Below are 23,026 nucleotides of genomic sequence, written 5' to 3'. Positions count from 1 at the left end.
GGAGAGTAACGTGGGAGGGGAGGATAGGTGTGTGGGAGCGTTGAGGCTGGGGGAGATAATGAGGGAGAATAACGGGCTTAATATATATCTAATGTTTGAGGTGATTAACGAGATCTCAGCAGTGGTGAGGATTGGGTGCTCAGGCAGGTGGTAATACGTCTGTCTGTATGTGAATACATATACGTATGTATCTATATCTTGAGGTTATCTTGAGATGATATCGGGGCTTTTTAGTGTCCCCGTGGCCCGGTCCTCGACCAGGCCTCCACCCCCAGGAAGCAGCCCGTGACAGCTGACTAACACCCAGGTACCTATTTTACTGCTAGGTAACAGGGGCATAGGGTGAAAGAAACTCTGCCCATTGTTTCTCGCCGGCGCCTGGGATAGAACCCAGGACCACAGGTCCAGCGTGCTGTCCGCTCGGCCGACCGGCTCCCTATAATGTATACATAAGAGTACACCTATGTATACTCTTACGGGCTATTCATGCCCGTGCCACCTTTTGGATGGCTTAATCTTTAGCAATCTATGCGTACTCGCTGGCCCTTGTAGGAAATAAGATTCAGCTCCCGGGTCCCCGCCCTCTCACTCTTGAACGCTTGTGATTTTTTCTTCCCTAATAATCACTTACCATGCAGTTACTTTGCGTTAGTTCCGGGGATCAACTTCCTCGCGACCCGGTCTCTTTTCAGGCCTCCTGGTTGGTGGCCTGATCAACCAAGAGGCTTCCTGCTTTCATTGATTCATTCAAGAGTTCGCTGATTTCTTCATTACTCGGAAATACATTTCTCAACGCCACTTTGGGAACCGGTTCCTGTGCCACTAAAGAAATCCCAGCACGATAGCTTCAACGATAGCTCCCAGCACGATAGCTTCAACGATAGCTCCCAGTACGATAGCTTCAACGATAGCTCCCAGCACGATAGCTTTAACGATAGCTCCCAGCACGATAGCTTCAACGATAGCTCCCAGCACGATAGCTTCAACGATAGCTCCCAGCACGATAGCTTCAACGATAGCTCCCAGCACGATAGCTTTAACGATAGCTCCCAGCACGATAGCTTTAACGATAGCTCCCAGCACGAGAACGAAGACAATAGCACCTATCACGGTAGCCTCAATACTAGATCCTAGCACAAGAACCTCAATAATCAATAGATCCTAACTCGAGAGCTTCAATAGCTCTCCAAGCTCCTAATAGCTCCTAGCATGTAAAGCCTCAACCCCAATAGCCCCTAGCATGAGAGCAGATTCTGTCAGGAATACCTCCTAGCAAGTTCCTCTCATCCTAGGTAAATTAGCCCCAGCTGACGTATTTGAAGGGCCACGACAAGTGACTCACAGCCTCGCCTCCAGTCTGATCTACGTCTCATCGGGCCCCAGATGTTGCAGCACCTCCTCTGCTTCAGCACAGAGTCAATAGGAGGTGCAATCAAGGGGGACGGGACGCAGGAGCTAGAGACTTGAACTTTACTCTTGCTTCTAAGAGACTTGGAGGTTTTACTCTTGCTCCTAAGAGACTTGGAGGTTTTACTCTTGCTCCTAAGAGACTTGGAGGCTGTACTCTTGCTCCTAAGAGACTTGGAGGCTGTACTCTTGCTCCTAAGAGACTTGGAGGCTGTACTCTTGTTCCTAAGAGACTTGGAGGCTGTACTCTTGTTCCTAAGAGACTTGGAGGCTGTACTCTTGCTCCTAAGAGACTTGGAGGCATTACTCTTGCTCCTAAGAGACTTGGAGGCTGTACTCTTGCTCCTAAGAGACTTGGAGGCATTACTCTTGCTCCTAAGAGACTTGGAGGCTGTACTCTTGCTCCTAAGAGACTTGGAGGCTGTACTCTTGTTCCTAAGAGACTTGGAGGCTGTACTCTTGCTCCTAAGAGACTTGGAGGCATTACTCTTGCTCCTAAGAGACTTGGAGGCTTTTACTCTTGCTCCTAAGAGACTTGGAGGCATTACTCTTGCTCCTAAGAGACTTGGAGGCTTTTACTCTTGCTCCTGACCGAATCTAACTTAACGAAGATCTTTATCAATAAAAAATATTGTAAGGTAAAATTGGAGGCCAGACGTTTGGGGGTAGCTTCATTAAACTTTGCAGGGTTACTGGTGGGTGCTAGAGGATTGTCATAGGTGGGTCGGTGTTGACCTCATCGCCCTTCCCCAGGCAATGCAACATTTATAAAATGTTGCATTTTATAAATGGTGTGCACGAGGTGTGAGACATCAATATCACGTCTTAATTATAATGTTTGTAGAGGTCTAGGGTTGAATTGCCTTAATCCCTCTTCCCGGGCCCACTAATGGGGCATTAGTGGGATTGAGGTGGGATTACCGGTGGTTCGGAGGTCAACAGTGATCAGAATACACTGAAACGCAAGATTAGCTCATTTCGCTAATACGGAAAATCTACTAAATAGACACCTGCTTGATACCTGCTTGATGGGGTTCTGGGAGTTCTTCTACTCCCCAAGCCCGGCCCGAGGCCAGGCTTGACTTGTGAGAGCTTGGTCCACCAGGCTGTTAAAGTGTTTTGTTATACAAACCTCTTTGTTCATCTCAGGTTTGGGATGCTGCAGGTTCAAGATGATGCTAATGAGGTTGAGTAACAGTTTAGCATCCTGTCGTTACACGCAAGATAACATCTACAGTACATTGTGAGGAAACCCAAATCGTAAACTAACATTAAACCGGTTTAAAAAAAATTCTAAGAGAAACCTGTTCTCTCATCTAATAACGGAATCGACCAATACGTTAAAACTACGACGTATTAGTAAAATTTAAAACGCTGTTATATTGACGTATTCTAATTATCAGCCTCTACAGGCTAGGTGGGTTGCTTGGGTTAGTACGCTTCTGGTTAGATAAAAACGGTTGTGTTTATTGTATTATATTTCGTTTATTTAATTTGAGCAAGAGGAGACTTGCCTTAACAGACGGTGGAAACAGTAACTCTCGGGAGCTGTAAACGGTTCCGTTAACGACCAAATGTTTACATTTGCGGGGAAATGTAAACAGAAGCGTGCGAGCGCGCGCGTGTAATGCGCCCACCACCCCTCTCTCACATTCTCTCTCTTTTTCATCTTTTTTCAGTTTCATCTTTTTGTGTAGATTTTCCGGTCTGTGAAAGGAAATAGAAATCAAGTACAGGACATAGGGAACAAGAGGAGGAGAGGTGGTAAGATGAGAGAGAGAGAGAGAGAGAGAGAGAGAGAGAGAGAGAGAGAGAGAGAGAGAGAGAGAGAGAGAGAGAGAGAGAGAGAGAGAGAGAGAGAGAGATGGGGAAGAGGGGGAGCATCAGGTCAGCCCTGAGTACCCATATTAGGGAGGACTATAATTACTCAGGAATTCCAAGCAGGTACTCCTGCTTGTTCGTGGAACGTGAACTTTTTGAGTTATAAAGGTCAGGTGTGTCTTTTTCCCCTCAGGTGCCCGTCCAAACAGGGCGTGTGTGTGTGTGTGTGTTTTATCTTACTGCAAAACAATATTAAAAGGCCATACAATAGGCTCGAACCCGCAACCCTGAATTCCCACACGCACTCCCGGCTGAACCATGATGTGCTCATCAGGGGTCCAATCAGTAGAGGGACCAAGTTCAATCCCACTACATGGCGTTAATATTTCCTCATAAACAGACCACATTCTTCAGATGTCACTGAGCTCAAGTTCAAGTTCAAGTATGTTTATTGAGACAAGAAAAAAATACATCTCAAAGGGATAGAGTAGCTTAGGCTATTTCTACCCCCACTGAGCTTAACCTTCAGTATGGATGACTGAAATGCAACTTACATGACACTTATACATACAACTTATACATGACACCTGGTTAAGGTTCATGCTTTTAAAGTGCTACAATCACTCGACCTTATCTCAAGGTGGACCTTGAGATTGATTGTTGATTGTTCAATAAATCACTGAATTATATGTTTAACTGATCTCTAGCCCTGTCCATGGACGACAGAAGAAAATGTATATATGCTGGTTAGCATTGTAAATGCGTGGCCACGTCTGTGGTAGAAAATATAGAAAAAAAACTAACTTTCAAAGCGCACTGCAAGAGGTGCGCGTTCAAAATTGAAAAAAGAACGCATGGAACCACTTACAATCAATACACAGCTGCAGATGGAATCACACCACACCAAACCTAGCTTAGGTCTAACTTAACCTAGGAATATAATAAATTATATTAAAAAACAATTTAATTACACAATGCATATTTTTTTTAATAATGCGTTTTAATGTTCTCTCGCAGCGTAATGAAATGAGAAAAGTGTCAATCATTAAAAAACAAGAACTTTCATCTCCGGAAGTAAAGAAAGTGACATAGAGGTTACTATCAGGATTATTGTCTGAAGTAAATAGAATTTACTTATTAGTTATCAGGGGACTGACGGCTGAGTGGACAGCGTTCGGGTTTCGTAGTCCTAAGGTTCCGGGTTCGATCCCCGGGGGAGGTGGGAACAAATGGGCAGTTTCTTTCCCTCTGATGCACCTGTTCACCTAGCTGTAAATAGGTACCTGGGAGGTAGACACCTGCTACGGGCTGGTTCCTGGGGGTGTGTAACAAAAAGGAGGCCTGGTCGAGGACCGAGCCGCGTAGACGATAAGCCCCGGAATCATCTCAAGATAACCTCAAGATGAATCATGGCCCAGAATTTCAGATTTCTATCGCTTCATACCGTAAAAACACATAACGCTTCCTCCTATAAACTAGACCTAAAATATATGCGTCGTGGTCTGTCCACCATCTTTTCCACTCTGAGATTAAGGTCTGTAGTATTTAATGCTAGGTTAAAGAAAATCCCGTTTAGCCTAGCCTATGTCTTCTTCTATAAGTCTAGGATATACACGTGTATCCTAGGATATGAGTGATACCTGGTTGATGGGGTTCTGGGAGTTCTCCAATCCCTGGCCCGAGGTCAGGCTTGACTTGTGATAGTTTGGTCCTTCAGGCTGTTGCTTGCAGCGGCCCGCAGGTCCACCACAGCCCGGTGGGTCCGGCACTCCTTGGAGAAAACTATCTAGTTTTCCTTCTCTTACTCTTCTATCCTCTCTCCTCCTACTTTCTGCTCCTCGTTGGGTTAATACATTCACTCGGCGGTCTAGTTTTATCCCTTTTTTTTGCTATGCCAGGTTCGTGATTTCATTCATTGCGGTCAGTGAAGCGTTCATGGTGTTTTTTGGTGTGTCTTTTGAGTTCATATTTCGTGTTCGTGCTGCGTCGTGGTTAAGGTACATTAGTGTTTATGCTCGCTGTCGGAATGCAGTTTAAGCCTCGTTTAAGCCTTGGGACAGTCTATCTGCGTGTTCCTCTGCCTCTCTTTTTCCCCCATCTTTCTCTTTCTTTGCAGGCGAGGACTCACAATAAAGTGGCTGAAATTTGTTGACTAAATCACACACTAGAAAGTGAAGGGATGACGACGTTTCGGTCCATCCTGGATCAATTCTCAAGTTGATTGTGGACTATTCTCACAATCGACTTGAGAATGGTCCAGGACGGGCCGAAACGTCGTCGTCCCTTCACTTTCTAGTGTGTGGTCTGGTCAACACATTTCTCTTTCTTTCTTATATGTTCTTCATCCCTGTATATCCTCTCTCTGTTTTCCTCTTCCGCCCTCTGTTTTTCCTCCTTCCTGTCAACCTCTCAATCCATTCCGATCTTCCCTTCCTTTCCGTTTCTTCTGTTACAAATTCATTCTTTCATTACCTGGCTCTTACTGTCCCTTTATCCCTCTTTCTCTGTCTCATCTATCTCACTCTCCCCCATCACCCCCTCTCGCCCCAAGCCCTTATCCTCCCCGTCTCCATTGTTAAAGTCTTTACCTCCATCAACCACAAACTCACTTTCTCCCAGTTATATTTGCAAGCCCCCAAACTCCCTCTCTCCCTCCCTCCCTCCCTCTCCTCCAACACTGATGCTTTTCCGCTCGTTTAGCAGCCTCCCCCTCCCCCCCCCCATCCCCCAAGGATCCAAAATGCCTGGCTGTCTCCCCTGAACCTTAAATCCCCCCCCCCCCTCCTACCCCACCTATTCCCCCATCATGGCTCTAAACCTCTTGGGCAACACTCCTACACATTTACATTGAAATTTATCTCTCTTGCAGACACCTTGTCGCCTTCTCTCTGCTCATGGTTTTATTTTCCTTTGACGGAGCTCGCAGACGTAAGCTGACAAAGAGAGAGCCGTCGCGCCCAGCATTCCCGAGCGCCGCTTCTCGCCAGTGAGTAGAATTCCATGATGACGCCCCCGGATCAAAGTGCTCCCTTTTCCACTTAGTTTTAAAAGCTGACGACAGGGTAAGATTCTCCGCCAGCTCCTTCCCTTAGGGCTAGGAGAGAGTCTTGGCGATGCTATTGAAGGAAGCGAGTGTTGCTACGGCCCCCTGAGAGCCCCCTGCAGGATACTCCTTCAAGGAGGAGTATTAAGACGCCCCTGAAACACGCCCCCAAGACACTCCAAGACCAATTTAAGGCCGTGACAGTTACCTCCAAGCCACTTCTCAAACGGGGAGTATTACGAGAGTGACAGTCGCCTGAGTGACACTTCACAAGGAAGGCACTTTAAGGCCCTGACAGCCATCTCTAAGTCTCTCGTGATAACTGCTGTAAGATCCTGAGAACGTCTTTAAGAAAAATCAGGGATGCGATATAAAGGCCTGACAGTGAGTCTCAGCAAGACTCCTTAGCAAAAACAGGGCAGTGAGGAGCCGACAGCCGCCTCCACCACACTACCGAAGGAGAGATATGAACGCTGTGAGAACCATTAGTGTTCCGGGCTCACCATAGCCCGTGCTACGTGGAGATTTTGTTTCGAAATCATAAGATCCTTCAGGATGCTACAGAGAGAAGGAAGACTCCAGTTCCTGCGAGTCGTTATCTTGAGGTTACCTTGAGGTTCTTCCGGGGCTTAGTGTCCCCGCGGCCCAGTCGTCGACCAGGCCTCCTGGTTGCTGGACTGATCAACCAGGCTGTTAGACGCGGCGGCGCGGCGGCGTCGTCTCTTTCTCGGAACGAAAGGCTGAAAGTTCCTTCAATTTTCAATCATCCAGCACCAGCAATATTCGGCCTTCTAAGATTTCCCAACGTCAAGAAACTATCGCGCTGTTACTATTGTCGCCGGGGGCCCCTAGTTTGTTGTGCACCCCATACTTATCCTGTGAACGGTAGCGCAAAAAGGATTAAAGAGAGCATAAAAGGTCTTTACAGTACTCAACGGAGATTATTACATTAAGAATTACATCTATCCTGCACATCTTATATTATAATGACAGCTTGTTACAGAGATTGTTCCATTTCAGTAGCTTTGTATTTAATCATTATACATTAATAGTAGGTCTTTTCCCTAATACATAATTGTCTTGAGTTAACGCGCTTCCATTACACATAAGGGGCATAACTGGCCGACCCCTCACAGTGTTCAAGAGAGAACTTGACAAACACCTCCAAAGGATACCTGATCAACCAGGCTGTGACTCATACGTCAGGCTGCGAGCAGCCGCGTCCAACAGCTTGGTTGATCAGTCCAGCAACGAGGAGGCCAGGTCGACTGGTTGCTGGACTCAGCAACCAGTCGCCTCTCTCTCTCACACACACCCACACCCACACTACCTAACAAACCTCACAGTAAACAAGTGATCCTTTACACACATTTCACGTTATCATCTACAGCCACACGGGCTCAGTGCGCATCCACTCGCCTCCAGGAATGGGATCCAATTCAGAGCTCGGGAAGAATACGCGCGCCCTCATCCGGCCGCTGATCAAACTAACTTTGACCATAAACACACTGGGGTTGTGTGACTCCTGTGAAATCCGCTTTGGTTAGCAAGCGAGGCTGCTTTGGAGACGGGGGGGGGGGTAATATGAGGGATAGAGTAGGCAGAGAAGAAAGAATAAGAGCTCTTTTGTAAGCAGAAAAGAACGAAGGAGAAAGAAAAATACGAAAAAGAAAGTAGAGGATAATAGTGATACAACAGAGGAGACACAGAGAGGAGGTAGAAGAGTAAATGAAGAAAGATGAGGAAAAAGATAGCTATTTAACCCTGCAATAAATTGTATCATCTGCCATTTGTTTTGTGTATAAAACTATGTTGCAATGATTATTATGAGGTTGCAGGCCTATGTATGTAGGGCAGTAGCCTAAATACGAAATCATTGACACCGTATAGGCCTACAAAATTTAGGTCATCTAGAGTCTAGGCCTACGCTAATCTAGGTGAGTTACCCCCATTACCGAACACGTTAATTCAGTTAATGGATTGGCAAAAGGTCGTCACTTTCAGTCAACTTTTTTGTTGACTGAAACTTTTTTGTTGACTTTTTTTTTACTTTTTTGTTGACTTTTTTGTTTTATTTTTCTGACGAGTATTGACGAGGATACAAATAATTGAGATTGCAATAGCCTACATGTACCCAAGATTGCAACAGCATTAGCCCAAGATTGTAATAGCCTATACTATCCCACGATTGCAATAGACTATATTGCCTCAAGATCGCAATAACCTACAGGTATTTTTACCCCATGATTGCAATAGCTTATAATGCCTTACGATTGCAATGTCCTACAGGTATAGTACCCAATGTTTACAACAGCCAACATTAGTCCAAGATATTGACCAGACCACACACTAGAAATTGAAGGGACGACGACGTTTCGTCGACTTGAGAATGGTCCAGGACGGACCGAAACGTCGTCGTCCCTTCACCTTCTAGTGTGTGGTCTGGTCAACATACTTCAGCCACGTTATTGTGACTCATCGCCTGCATTAGTCCAAGATTTCAATAGCCTGTTCTAGCTTAACTGCAAGGAAAAAGCGCAGGGATATGTGATCTAAATGCAGACGAGGAGACAATAACGTGGCTGATATATGTTGACCAAACCACACATTAGAAAGTGAAGGGACGACGACGTTTCGGTCCGTCCTGGACCATTCTCGAGCTCGATTGGTCCAGGACGGACCAAAACGTCGTCGTCCCTTCACTTTCTAGTGTGTGGCTTGGTCAACATGTGATCTAAAGCGAGCCAGACCCCCGAAGATCAAAAGGCGAGATAGAACCACTTGCAACCCGTCCTCGTAATAGAACGTCGCATTTTGACGTATACTTTACCCGAGACCAAAAAAACTGTCGTACTAGAAGATGGGGTCGCGGCTCACGAATCTGACATTATGTCCCGTTTTCTGTTCGTGGGTCCTCTGGTAGGTTAGGATAAGGGCACGTTAGCACTTCTTGCTCGCTAAATATAAAACAAACAAATGAGACGGCAGTTTTACAAGGGGGAAAGCTTTCTCAGTCTAGCCTGGTTGATAACTCATCCCAAAACTAATTAATTATAAATTCAACTCTAATGGGGGTTCTTGATGCGTTTCTAAACGATATGGCTATGAAAATCTGGAGTGGATACTAGCTTACCTTGAGCCATACTGGCCGTTAGGCAATTGCTTGGTCATGGTCAGCTGGCGAAATCAATCAGATCAATCATTAATTCGTGTGCTAGCTAGGCTACGGTGCTACTCAAACCTAGTGGTAGCCCTATAGGTTACCTTGAGGTGATTTCGGGGCTCAGCGACCCCGCGGCCCGGTCGTCGACCAGGCCTCCTCGTTGCTGGACTGGTCAACCAGGCTGTTGGACGCAGCTGCTCGCAGCCTGACGTATGAATCACAGCCTGGTTGATCAGGTATCCTTTGGAGGTGTTTGTCAAGTTCTCTCTTGCACACTGTGAGGGGTCGGCCAGTTATGTCCCTTATGTGTAGTGGCAGCGTGTTGAACAGTCTCGGGCCTCTGATGTTGATAGTTCTCTCCTGAACACTGTGAGGGGTCGGCCAGTTATGTCCCTTATGTGTAGTGGCAGCGTGTTGAACAGTCTCGGGCCTCTGATGTTGATAGAGTTATCTCTCAGGGTACCTGTTGCACCTCTGCTCTTCAACTACTAGTCTAACTAACTCTATAGTCTAACTACTTGTTTATACTGAGCGAGGAATCTCACTCATACACACAACAGCCTCACACTGTTTTGTATGAGATTGTGAGAAGAGTTCCCACGGTAAGGCCTCTGTGCCTCTGGGTAGCCAGTCTCGCTCTGCTGCTTTTTTGCCATATACAGTTGCTGCATTAATGTGAACGCTCACCACTCTCTGTATCATCAGTCGGGGAGATACAAGGGTCTCGTGAACGGGGAGATACAAGGGTCTCGTGAACGGGGAGATACAAGGGTCTCGTGAACGGGGAGATACAAGGGTCTCGTGAACGGGGAGATACAAGGGTCTCGTGAACGGGGAGATACAAGGGTCTCGTGAACGGGGAGATACAAGGGTCTCGTGAACGGGGAGATACAAGGGTCTCGTGAACGGGGAGATACAAGGGTCTTGGTGAACTTTTCAGGTCAAAAATTACCAGAATCACGCTCTATGTGTTACTGGTAATCACACTAATGGTAATATTAATGGCAATCATGTTTTTATTCTGTCATTTATTTTTAAGGAGGGAAGAGGTATTGTTGTAGACTTCAGTGGATGATAATATGGTGTTAGTTATTATAAATACTGGTGCAACATTACGAGGCGAATTTAGGCTAGTCTGCCCTCAAGGTAAATTTACATGTGAACAGACGCAGATCTCCTCAAAAGGCACCTGTGATGTAGCGGTTTGTACACTCGCCTAGTCAGCAAGAGGACCTGGGTTCGAATCCAAAGCAGGGTATGTTCATGCCTTGCGCGTCTGTTCATCCACCTTACACACCTACCTTGAAGGGCACCTTCAAGGTTGGTGAAGTAAGATTACAGCAGTGATTGGTAAGATTACAGCAGTGATTGGTAAGATTACAGCAGTGATTGGTAAGATTACAGCAGTGATTGGTAAGATTACAGCAGTGATTGGTAAGATTACAGCAGTGATTGGTAAGATTACAGCAGTGATTGGTAAGATTACAGCAGTGATTGGGGGTCTTGAACGATAAACTATTTGTATAACTCTGAACGACATGTCGTGGATCAATCTAACAGAAAGCGCAGATACTGAGCATTAATTAAAAGTCCTGCCTACCTTCTGGTTACCTTGCTGTACTTCCGAGGATCAACGTCATCTCGGCCCGGTCTCTAACCAGACCTCCTGGTTGGTGGTCTGATTAAGCAGACTGTTGGACGTGGTTGCTCACAGCCTGACCAATCACAGCCTAGTTGATCTCAAATGTGATCCAACGCAAATAACTACAGAGGATAATTGCATATACTCTACAGTAAGGCTGTTAGACCATTGAGTAACTGTTTCTTTAGAAAACAGTTACTTGTGATATGCTAATTAGCCGCACGAGACAGTTGAACAAAATAATAACTGCACATTCTCTTAGGGTGCATTAGAATATTAATTATTACATGTGTGAGCCTGGCCTTACCTTAGGCTAATAGGTTGCCAGGCTCACAGCCTTGCAGAGAAACGTCAATGTCACTTGAGTAGTGACATCAACTCCACGAGTTGCGATTGACAATGATAGACAAAGAAGGCACAATCACGAGGGGCTCGATAGACTAGCGAGGCATGGACCAATCAGGCTGTGGTGGATAAGTGGGCTTGTGGGTCGCTCCAATCAACAGCCTGTTGGACCAAGCTCTCATCCGGGGCCAGACTTGGGGGAGTAGAAGAACTCTCAGAACCCCATCCAGGTACAGGTGATCACTTTCAGCCTGTGGTTCAGGAGAGGTGAATTAGTGGATGTTAACGGCGCTAAACGGGGAAAATCAGACGTCCGGAACAAGACAGGGTCCGTTCCCACACTCTCGTGGGGTGGTTCTCCATTTTTGGAGAACCACCCCAGGGGAACCACTGGTAGATCTTAACACCACACCAGGGGAACCACTGGTAGATCTTAACACCACACCAGGGGAACCACTGGTAGATCTTAACACCACACCAGGGGAACCACTGGTAGATCTTAACACCACACCAGGGGAACCACTGGTAGATCTTAACACCACACCAGGGGAACCACTGGTAGATCTTAACACCACACCAGGGGAACCACTGGTAGATCTTAACACCACACCAGGGGAACCACTGGTAGATCTTAACACCACACCAGGGGAACCACTGGTAGATCTTAACACCACACCAGGGGAACTACTGGTAGATCTTAACACCACACCAGGGGAACTACAGGTAGATCTTAACACCACACCAGGGGAACTACTAGTAGATCTTAACACCACACCAGGGGAACCACTGGTAGACCTTAACACCACACCAGGGGAACCACTGGTAGATCTTAACACCACACCAGGGGGAACCACTGGTAGACCTTAACACCACACCAGGGGAACCACTGGTAGATCTTAACACCACACCAGGGGAACCACTGGTAGATCTTAACACTACATCAGGGGAACCACTAGGTAGATCTTAACACTACATCAGGGGAACCACTGGTAGATATAAGTACATGTTGTGTAACTCAAAAGTACTGATGTGAATCTACGCATTAATCTACAAATAGTAAACGTTCATTCAGATGTTTATCCAGTGCCTTCAAAGTAGCAGTTTAATTATTCAGCGCCCGGGCAGGAGTCAATGTCAGAGAAGCAAAGCTGCTTTCCTGTTTATTTTGGTTGTCTAGTTAATTTTTTTTTTAAGCGCAGTTACTGTTATCCAAAGGAAAAAAAGACAATTCCGTGTAGCCCGATTCTCACACAGCTTCCCAGAGTATTCCTGAGTGAGCTTAGCCTACAATTTTCAAAAGTAGAAGAACCCCCAGAACCCCATCAACCAGGTATCAAGCAGATAACAAACATAAATTTTGTTTTTTGTAGCTTCATTAATAGAAAGGAGTGAGTGCCCAGCTTAACAAATCCTCACAGATCACGTACCAAACTTTCAAAACGAAATAGATCGAATAGTAAACTTAAAATAGAATTGATTGAGCAAATTTACCAAGCTTAAAACGTCCAGGAACAGGAGTTCCAGGAACAAGTTTTACAATACGTCAAAGTTTGAATACTAAGCTTTACAAAACGTATCAGCTTGATGGGGGAACAAGCATTTAGCCTCCAAAATATTTTAATTAAATTATCAGCGATTTTTTAATAATCATTAGACAACATCAATTAATTAATCAGCTTCAAAGGTAAAAACTACAATTTAAAGTAGTAATCAAGCAAATTCCTGCATAGGGCTGACACCAATGGTTCCCCAAAAAAGGTCCTCAAGTTCGAAATAACATCTTCCTGATGCTAATAATAATACGTGAATTAGGGATCCATTTAATGCAGATGAACTTGTTGAACTTTCGTGTGGGTCCCCAAACTCAGGCGAAGTGTCATTCAGTTCAACCTATCATACTTTTTAAGCTGCAAGTCAAAAATGAGTCCCCAGAGAAGTGACAGCCAAGCACTTCTCACAAGTCTCTATTATAAAATAATGTGTAGACGCTTTCTCCCAGAAGTTCTATATAAAATCAAAACACAGAAGTAAACTTACACGACTTGTTAATGGTCCATGACAGGACCGAAACCTCGTCAATGCCTCTCTTTTCAGATTTGTGGGTTGGGTGTCTAAAATTGTCAGCTCCTGTAGTATGACTTACTGGCTCAAAAGAAACAGGACGAATGTGGAACTTGATCTACGCTAAAAACTGTCTGGCACTGAACCTGAAATTCAGAACATAATGTCAACAAAATAGCATCATCTCTCTCATTTAGCATGTTTTCTAATAATGGCATTTATTTAACTGCATACTCAGCCTTTCAACTGAGAGATGAAACTGGGAAAACGAGTTTGCTAGGTAGTAAAGCAGCTTGTTGATGAGACGAGACCTTTACAAAAAACAGGGAATTCGCGAGGAAATTAATTTAGATACAAGGGGTTCATGCAGGTGAAAAGGATGGGAACCTCCGTCTTAATAGTATTCAAAGCTACAACGCTTAAGAAATACAACCGATCTCTTACGGTGTTGAAGAGAGAACTTAATACCACCTCCGAAGGATACCTGATCAACCAAGCTGTGATTCAATATGCCAGGCTGCAAGCAGCTGTATCCAACAGCCTGGTTGACTAGACCACCAACAAACCAGCCTGACTAGACCACCAACCAACCAACCTGACCAGGCCTTCACCAACCAGAAGGCCTGGTCAGAGACCGGGTCGCAGGGACTTTGATCCCTGGAACTAACAGCAGGTGGGGAGTCAAGGACATCTCTTGCAAAAATGAAGATGAAAGGTAATGCAAATTGTCAAATTAACATAATTTACCTTCCATCATTAAACCACTATTATCTCTCTCACCACATCATGCCCAGCCACTTGGGCTGGACGGTAGAGCGACGGTTTCGCTTCATGCACGTCGGCGTTCAATCCCCGACCGTCCAAGTGGATGGGCACCATTCCTTTCCCCCGTCCCATCCCAAATCCTTATCCTGACCCCTTCCCAGTGCTATATAGTCGTAATGGCTTTGTGCTTCTCCTGATAATTCCCTTCTCTTCTCTCACCACACCATGCCACCACAGGTCACCATATTTAGACCTGTTCCTCTCAACTGCATAATGACACTAGGCCTACTATTACATAATACCCCCTCGCATTACACCACAGTGCTATAATCTCTTCCAACACCAATCACTACACCAGAACTATCCCTTCCACCACACAAAAGTGTAGGCCTACCACTATCACCCTTCCCGTAACCAGTACTGTTAGTCTACCAGTCCACCACCCCATTAAGCTAATCAACTATGTCATTAGTTCCCCTATAGCAGTACAACTATTACCCCTTATCACCCCATTATATCGTCGTAATACAGATACTAACATAGCATCTCTAATTCTGATAGGCCTACATCATCTTTGCCAGCATCATGCCACCATTAGACAAACATTACTACAGGATGATTGGAAAAGGGAAGGAAGCCTATTGGCTCATAGAAGCACTTATTTACCTACAAACTTATTCATGGCCTATGTAAGTTTGAACCTTAGCTCGAAACACTCACCGCGATAGGCCTGAAGTAGTATTTTGCATGTGGTGACGGGGAAGGGGGAAAGGGCAGGACTACGGGCTCGCCATAGCCCGTGCTACCTGGAACTTTTTGCTCTAGGTAGCAAATCTTAAACAACAACGACAAGAACAACGTGGGAAAGGGGGGGAGGGGGTGGTTTTAATGCAGGTGCGCGCGCGCAGTCACCTTTCCTACATTCTACGCCATTTTTCTGTCCCATATTTAACCCTCCCACCTATCCCTCCAACCACTGTACCTACCCATTCCTATCCCCCCATTACTCTAGGCTTCTCTCCGTCTTGGCCCATTCCCAGAACATAATCCCACCCACCGAGCCTCCTAAAAAAAAGAAAAAAAATCCCCCCATCCCTTCAAATCCTCACCGCCGTACACAAAACCGACCAGAGTAAATCCCCGAGGCGTCAGGGGAATCTAATGGCATCTTTTTCTTCTCAGTTTACCTCTGTAATCCCCGGAGACCCGAGCGGTAAACAGTCTGGGGAGTTCACTTGAAATTCCTCCTTTTTGTATACCTATCTGAACTTCCCTAGTGAAGCAAACTCTCACAAGTCAAGTCTGGCCTCGGGCCGGGCTAGAGGAGTAGAAGAACTCCCAGAACCCCATCAAGCAGGTATATGTGGGCCTGCGGGCCGCTCCAAGCAACAGCCTGGTGGACCAAACTCTCACAAGTCAAGCCTGGCCTCGGGCCGGGCTTGAGGAGTAGAAGAACTCCCAGAACCCCATCAAGCAGGTATCAAGCAGGTATCTCACTGAGTGTAAATCAGAACAAAATGATTGTTTATCCCTCCTAAAAGTTAACTCAGAGAACTAAACATATCTCTGACTCTAAGCTTTTCAATACCAACATGAAATTTGTATTGTGTACCCCTGCATAGAATCAGTTAACCTAAACACGTATACCTCATGAACCGCTTCAAAGCATTCAACCTGTAGTCCTTGGAACAAAGACGAGAGATATACCATAAAATATCCCTGAAAAATACTGAAAAGTCGATCCCAAACCTGAAACAAAATTGAAACATAGGAATACAGTGTGTGAAAGACGCAGGAAATGTAGAAATTAATGAAACGTGGGGATTGTCAATCAACAAGAGAACCCTCTCGTCTCTACGACCTCCTACCCCATACACCTGATAGGCCAATCAGTGGAAAGAAAACATGAAAAGTTGAGAGAGAACTTGATAAGTTACCGCTGGAGGTACTAAATAGGCCTGAGTGTGATGGTTATATGTAGGCCTGTGGGCCAAACAGCCTCACTGACCAGGTAATCACCAGGACAACCTGGCCTCCAGGCTAGTTTCCTGGGGCCAGATTCACGAAGCAGTTACGCAAGCACCTATACATCTTTTCTCAATCTTTGGCGGCTTTGTTTATAATTATTAAACAGTTAATGAGCTCCGAAGCACCAGGAGGCTGTTTATAACAATAACAACAGTTGATTGGGAAGTTTTCATGCTTGGTAACTATTTAATAAATGTAACCAAAGCCGTCAAAGATTGAGGAAAGATGTACATGTCCGTAAGTACTTGTGTAAGTGCTTCGTGATTCCGGATCTTGGTCTGGAACAATACCCAAATCGTGCTGGGTTAAACCAGACATCTACACATAACAATGTGTACTTTACTTACACATAAACAACCACATTGGTTAATCAGTTTCCATTTAGCAGTAATATTTTCCATTCTCGTTTTACACATATTTTTATACCAAGAACCTTAGGCCACGTCAACAAGTTACAAATCAAGTGGCTCTGCACTTAAGGGATAGTCAGTGGCTATGCACTTAAGGGATAGTCAGTGGATATGTACATAAGGGATAGGGGGAGTAGAAGAAGAGCCCAGAACCCCATCAAGCAGGCCCACATATCCACCACAGCCTGGTTGTTCCGACACTTCTTGAAGGAAACTATCTAGTTTCCTCTTGAAGATGTCCACGGTTGTTCCGGCAATATTTCTTATACTCGCTGGGATGATGTTGAACAACCGCGGACCTCTGATGTTTATACAGTGTTCTCTGATTGTGCCTATGGCACCCCTGCTCTTCACTGGTTCTATTCTGCACTTCCTTCCATATCGTTCACTCCAGTAGGTTGTAATTTTTAAGACACTCATGGGAACCACTTGAGACACTAGTGTGAACCATTAAACCCACTCATGTGAACCAATAAATACCCTTAAAGTGAACCAAACCCGGAGGGCAGTCAAATTTTGCAGGTGAAGCCCATATTCTGTCAAAGGATAGCAGACAGACTAAGATTTCTCCATCCTCAAGAAATGAGTCTTATTGTCCGAGGCTTATCCTTCTTTACGAAAGGTAAAAAACGTTTGGTTAGGCCTTGGCCATGTTTGGCTAAACCACGTTTGGTTATTATCATATCATCATGATATAATCGGATGAAGACGACATATTATTATATTTTTAAGCATACAAATATCGTAATGCGATACTCAAAAAAAATTAGAATGCCAAAGTAGGCCTACTTTTAATATCACTGAAGACATATTGTGTCCTAGCGGATGTAAATAAAAAATATGCTTATGTGAGCCACTGATGAATATGGTTAAGTGAGCCACTGATGAATATGGTCATGTGAGCCACTGATGAATATGGTAATGTGAGCCACTGATGAATAGGGTTATGTGAGCCACTGATGAATAGGGTTATGTGAGCCACTGATGAATAGGGTTATGTGAGCCACTGATGAATAGGGTTATGTGAGCCACTGATGAATAGGGTTATGTGAGCCACTGATGAATAGGGTTATGTGAGCCACTGATGAATAGGGTTATGTGAGCCATTGATGAATATGGTTATGTATGCCACTGATGAATATGGTTAAGTGAGCCACTGATGAATATGATTATGTGAGCCACTGATGAATATGGATTAAGTGAGCCACTGATGAATATGCTTAAGTGAGCCACTGACGAATATGCTTTAATGTGCCACTGATGAATATATGATAATATGAGCTGACTCGAGGACTACCAACACCTTGACTCGAGGACTACCCCCATAGCTACCCTGGGCTGACCCTCGAACCGCCAACAGCTATTATAACCCTGGGTTCGAGGACCTCGTCAAAACTCGTGTTTAGGAGAACACATAAACACAAGAGACCAGGAACGATTTCCTGCTGGCGTCAACAGACCAGACTCCTTCAGCATCTCCGGCTTACTTTAGGCTCTAAACAGCCTCTTAGACACTCGTTCAGAAGCCTTGCTGTAATTGGGGGAAGAGGAGGGGGAGAGGAAAGATGCCTACCCTATAGGGAAGGGTGTTGAGGGATGGGGAATGGGGAATATTGTAAGACTGGAGGTCATCTTTCTCGCGACAGAAATGGCTACCAATGCTGTTGTTGTTGTTATAGATTCAGCTACTCGGACCAGGTTCCAAGTAGCACGGGGTATGGTGAGCCCGTAACTTACTACCCATGTTTACCTAGTGGGTATGACTGGCTGGTTCTGTGAGGTGCAGCTGGGAGGTTGAGGGGCCCCGGAGGATAGCTCTAGGGGTGGCCTGGGGAAGGGGGGGGGGGATTTGGGTAAATAGGTGTGGAGGAGGGGAGGTGGTAACTCGGGGGAGGAGGGGAGGGTGTAACTCGGGGAGGAGGGGAGGTGGTAACTCGGGGGAGGAGGGTAAAGGTCAAAGTCTTGCTCTTTAGGAGGGAACACGATTTCGACTAAATATGCCTTTGTGAATATTTCTAACGTAAATGACCTCATAGGGATACAATTCTCGAGTATCTAGAGAAGTGCGAATGACTTCATGGAATGTCAAAAACCTTTACATAACCACATATGGCTCACATAACCATATTCATCAGTATTCGTCAAAAACCTTTTGATGGAGTCAGACGTGCCTTAATTAACATATAATTGATCCAAAACCGAAAGCCAAATAATGAGATTATTGGGGCCGTATTTACAATACTCTAACTCAAGAAATTAGTTTAAAAAAAAAACAGGTCCAACCGGACGGGACTCAGCATTCTGGCCAAAAAGACCTGCCTGTATGCCATAGGAACTGAACTCCTGTGCATTGAGGAGTAGAAGAACTCCCAGAACCCCATCAAGCAGGTCTCCGTACAGGATGGAATGCCCTTAGTCTATCTTCTATCCAGTGGTCAGAAGAACAGCTTTAAAAACCACGCCCCGACTGCCCTCTGGTCAACAGAGAGCGCCACATCCGCTGAAATATTATTCAAAAGGTGGGTAGAGGGGGTGGATGAGCGAGGCCTTGATGATATAATCATCAAGCTGAGAGTTCTCTGTCACAGCGTCGGTGGTCAACGGGTCGACAGATCCCGCCCGCTAGAGACAACAATTTAATCGATCAACCTGTTGTTGGATCCGACTCTCAGCCACCAAAACCACAATATTTCGCTCAATTTTAATATTGTTGTTTGTCGATGAAGACTGGTCGGATCAGCGTTATTACCTGGGGCTTATTCCTTAAGATATCCACAGCACTGGGGTTGAGCTCTGGCTCTATGGTCCCGCCTCTCAACTGTCAGTCTACTGGTGTACAGATTCCTGAGCTTCTCGAAGCTCTATCATATCTACATTTGAAACTGTGTATGGAGTCAGCCTCCACCACATCACTTCTTAGTGCATTCCATTTGTTAACTACTCTGACACTGAAAAAAAAATTATAATGTCTTTGTGGCTCATTTTGGGTACTCAGTTTCCATCTGTGTCCCCTTGTGCGTGTACCACCTATGTTAAATAATCTGTCTTTATCTACCCTGTCTACTCCCCTGAGAATTTTGTATGTTGCAATCATGTCTCCCCTAACTCTTCTGTCTTCCAGCGACGTGAGGTGCAGTTCAATGCGTGTTCATCTATTTGTGTCTGTAGGATCGAGCTACAGCTCACGCACCTCGCCTTATAATCTACTTTTCAAGTTGTGAACTAGAGTTGAACTTCAACAACATTCTTGTTGAGTTCAGTACATTGTCTTACTACTCTAATGAAAACAAATCATATTATGAATATTCTCTTTTTTCAACAGTGTCAACTCACCTTAAGTATTTTATACGTCTCTAACACGACTCCTCTCACTATACACCTCGTAAAACTCAATACTAGGACGAGCCTCGTTGAAACTGATGTACCTTTTTCAATATATTTACAGCCTTTCTGAAGGTAGGGCCCCCCACAATAGACCTGTATAAGCCTACTTTTAGGCCTGCCTCACGTAGGTAATGTACAGCGTTCTGATTACCTCCTAATTGAGGTTCATGAACAATGTTCAGGTATTCGCCAATTTAGAGAACACCTCAATCCGTTATCCTATTTCGATGTGCCGTTATCTCCATCAACTCATTTATCTATAGATACTTCAGGGAGAGGAGGAATGAGAATGAAAGTGAGAGTGAAAGTTTATATATGAGAGAGAGAGAGAGAGAGAGAGAGAGAGAGAGAGAGAGAGAGAGAGAGAGAGAGAGAGAGAGAGAGAGAGAGAGAGAGAAGAGAGAGAGAGAGAGAGAGAGACAGACAGAGAGAGAGAGAGAGAATGAGTGCGTTTGAGTACACACATCATTCCCATTGCCCATCAGAATTTACCAAACCATATTCCCGCCCCCCCCCCCTCCTCCCATATTCAGAAACTGGACCCTTATCTCCCACCATAAACTACACAATGCCGACATCAACTGTCCCCAATTATATGGCAGGGAGGGACAACACCAACCCCTGCCCCTCCCCAACACGCAGGGGCGGTGGGGACACATATCTCAATGCTTGGATTCGAACCCTCACCAGCCTGGCCCCCGTCACACACGGCCTGGACAACACTGCGAGTCGGGGAGAGAGAGAGAGAGAGAGAGAGAGAGAGAGAGAGAGAGAGAGAGAGAGAGAGAGAGAGAGAGAGAGAGAGAGAGAGAGAGAGAGAGAGAGAGAGAGAGAGAGAGAAAGAGAGAGGGAGGGGGGATGAAAGCGGTGGGAAGAGACTCAATAACACACAACGAACGCAAATCACGCGTAAAAGTGGAAGGAATTGAAAGATGAATGTAAGGGGGAGAGGGGGGGGAAGGGAGGGAGAACCAGGCTGGCGAAGTATGATGGGTAAATGCCTTAGGCTGTTGACATTCTCGGAAGAGAACAGGTGATGTCAATCAACCTCATAAATCCCATGTTTTCAACCTCATAAATCCCATATATATATATCAGAATAAACATGTTCTCAATCAGTATTAATGTTCGTCACAATAATCTGGTTACAAGATACGGTATTCGGTACCAGGATTGCCAACCAGTCGATGTTAATAAGTCACCCTGGGATCAATAGAGTACAACTGGTGGGTGTGGATCAAATAAGGAACCAACAACGCCGTGTGAGGAGGGTTTCCAGGTGTGGAGGGACACTATGACGTGAGAGGAGAACAGGGGAAGGAGGGGGAGGTTCCCCTGAAGTGTGTGGGATGCCGTATACAATGTGAGGATTCCACGTAGGTGGACTATGCCGCGTGAAGAAGATTTCTATGCGGTCCTGGGGGGAGGTACTCACCGAGGTTCCCAACGCCGCCGCCGGTAAGGAGACAGAGTGTTCCCGAGAGTAGGATCTTCAGCACGTGCATGTTGGTAGGGTCCCCTCGCTAACCTTCACACCGTCGCACATAATACCAGCAGCTCCAGACTCCAGCAGCTGGAGGAGTGGCACTTGTTGGCCTCTCACAGTGACAGCCGCCGCGGCATCGTCCCTTACTGGAGCTGATCTCCTGGCCCGAGATAGCACGCGATATCCAGATGATGCAGGAAGGACTCAAAAAAATGCTCCTTTTAATTTTTCAATGGCTTTTTAACACTAAATTTGTTTCGTCCTTAAAGGGAAGATCTTTCGTAAGAGTTTGATTTTTGCAAGCACTTTAGTAGGTAGCCCTGATCCGGCAATTTTTCAAGTGATCCTCAGAGGTGGAGCGCGTAACACTTACACTGGCACTTAAATCTTGGGTTTCCACAGTAGCACTAGATAAATTATAAGGTAACTCCACCACGTCGTTGAAAACCCTGGCAGAAGTGGTGGGTATTGTTGCCACTTGAGGTGGTGGAGGAGGAGGAGGAGGAGAAGAGGTCGTACTCGACGAGCCAGATGCCCAGAAGAGCCCCGAGGTAGTGGAGATGAAGGGAGGGAAGCTGCTCCACACCCCACACTTCACATGGCCGCCCTCTTGCTCCCCAGGCAACGTCAACGAGGCCTAGAAATTTCCTTCAGTTTATCCAGTAACCCTTTTCAGTACAGACACCAGCCTGAAGGGACGAAGGATATTCCATCGATATATTTATTATTTCCAATGAAGTCGTTTGGTGAAGGCGTTTAATTTTATAGTTAAACGAGCACAAACAACCGCTAACTGTTGTGCCTCACATCAACACACATCGCACTCGAGTACTCAACGCAAGAGAGGTCACCGCACTTGAGTAATCAACACTACAGAGGTCACCGCACTTCAAGTACTAATTCACCCTCTTCACTGATGCCAGACTTTTTGACTTAAGCATCTTATCCAATACGAGTTTTCTACCACTAATTTTATCCGTGGCTGCTGATAAACACTTCTAAACAGTGGAAGCACTTCCATCCACGGGAAAACGAGACACTCGGGCCGAGTTCTGAGCTCAGATGCTAGATGCAAGCAGCACCAGACGCTGAAGAGACGGCTTGGCGAAGCTAGCCGAGCGAGCGACGACCTCCACCCGTCCGTGGTCAAGGGAACACTGGCGGAGGAAGCCGCCAGCCGTCCCAACATGGGAAGCAGCCCAGAGAGGGAGAGAGAGAGAGAGAGCGCGCTCTTGCGGTAGCTATATAGCTTATTTCTACTCTTATTTTTCCCTCACGTGTATATGGCCGGTTCCCAGCAATACGTTAAGGTGCTGGTCATTAAAACCCACATGTGTGGTGTTGCCACTCTTAGTTTCCTGCATACAGAGAGCTGTCAATTTGAAATAAGACGATGGGTCTAGTGTTACCTGGTAGGAGAGTAATGACTATCAAGTTACCCCTTCACTGAAACACTCAAGTGCTTCCTTTC

The 23,026-nt window shown here is 45.6% G+C and overlaps 1 protein-coding gene across 2 annotated transcripts in view; it reads right to left on the bottom strand.

The window, feature by feature from the left end:
- LOC123769483 (nephrin) overlaps nt 1–22,700 on the bottom strand; it is a 362,317-nt gene extending 339,617 nt beyond the window's left edge. For both annotated transcript variants that reach the window (XM_069317115.1, XM_069317116.1), the window contains exon 1: nt 21,505–22,700. In XM_069317115.1, coding sequence (XP_069173216.1) covers nt 21,505–21,574 — 70 coding nt within the window. In that variant the 5' untranslated portion in view covers nt 21,575–22,700. The remainder of the gene's footprint in view (nt 1–21,504) is intronic.
- Nucleotides 22,701–23,026: the final 326 nt, after the last annotated feature.

Source organism: Procambarus clarkii, chromosome 86 (assembly GCF_040958095.1).
Source record: "Procambarus clarkii isolate CNS0578487 chromosome 86, FALCON_Pclarkii_2.0, whole genome shotgun sequence".
Classification (NCBI taxonomy): domain Eukaryota; kingdom Metazoa; phylum Arthropoda; class Malacostraca; order Decapoda; family Cambaridae; genus Procambarus; species Procambarus clarkii.
This window is presented reverse-complemented; position numbering and strand designations above follow the sequence as displayed.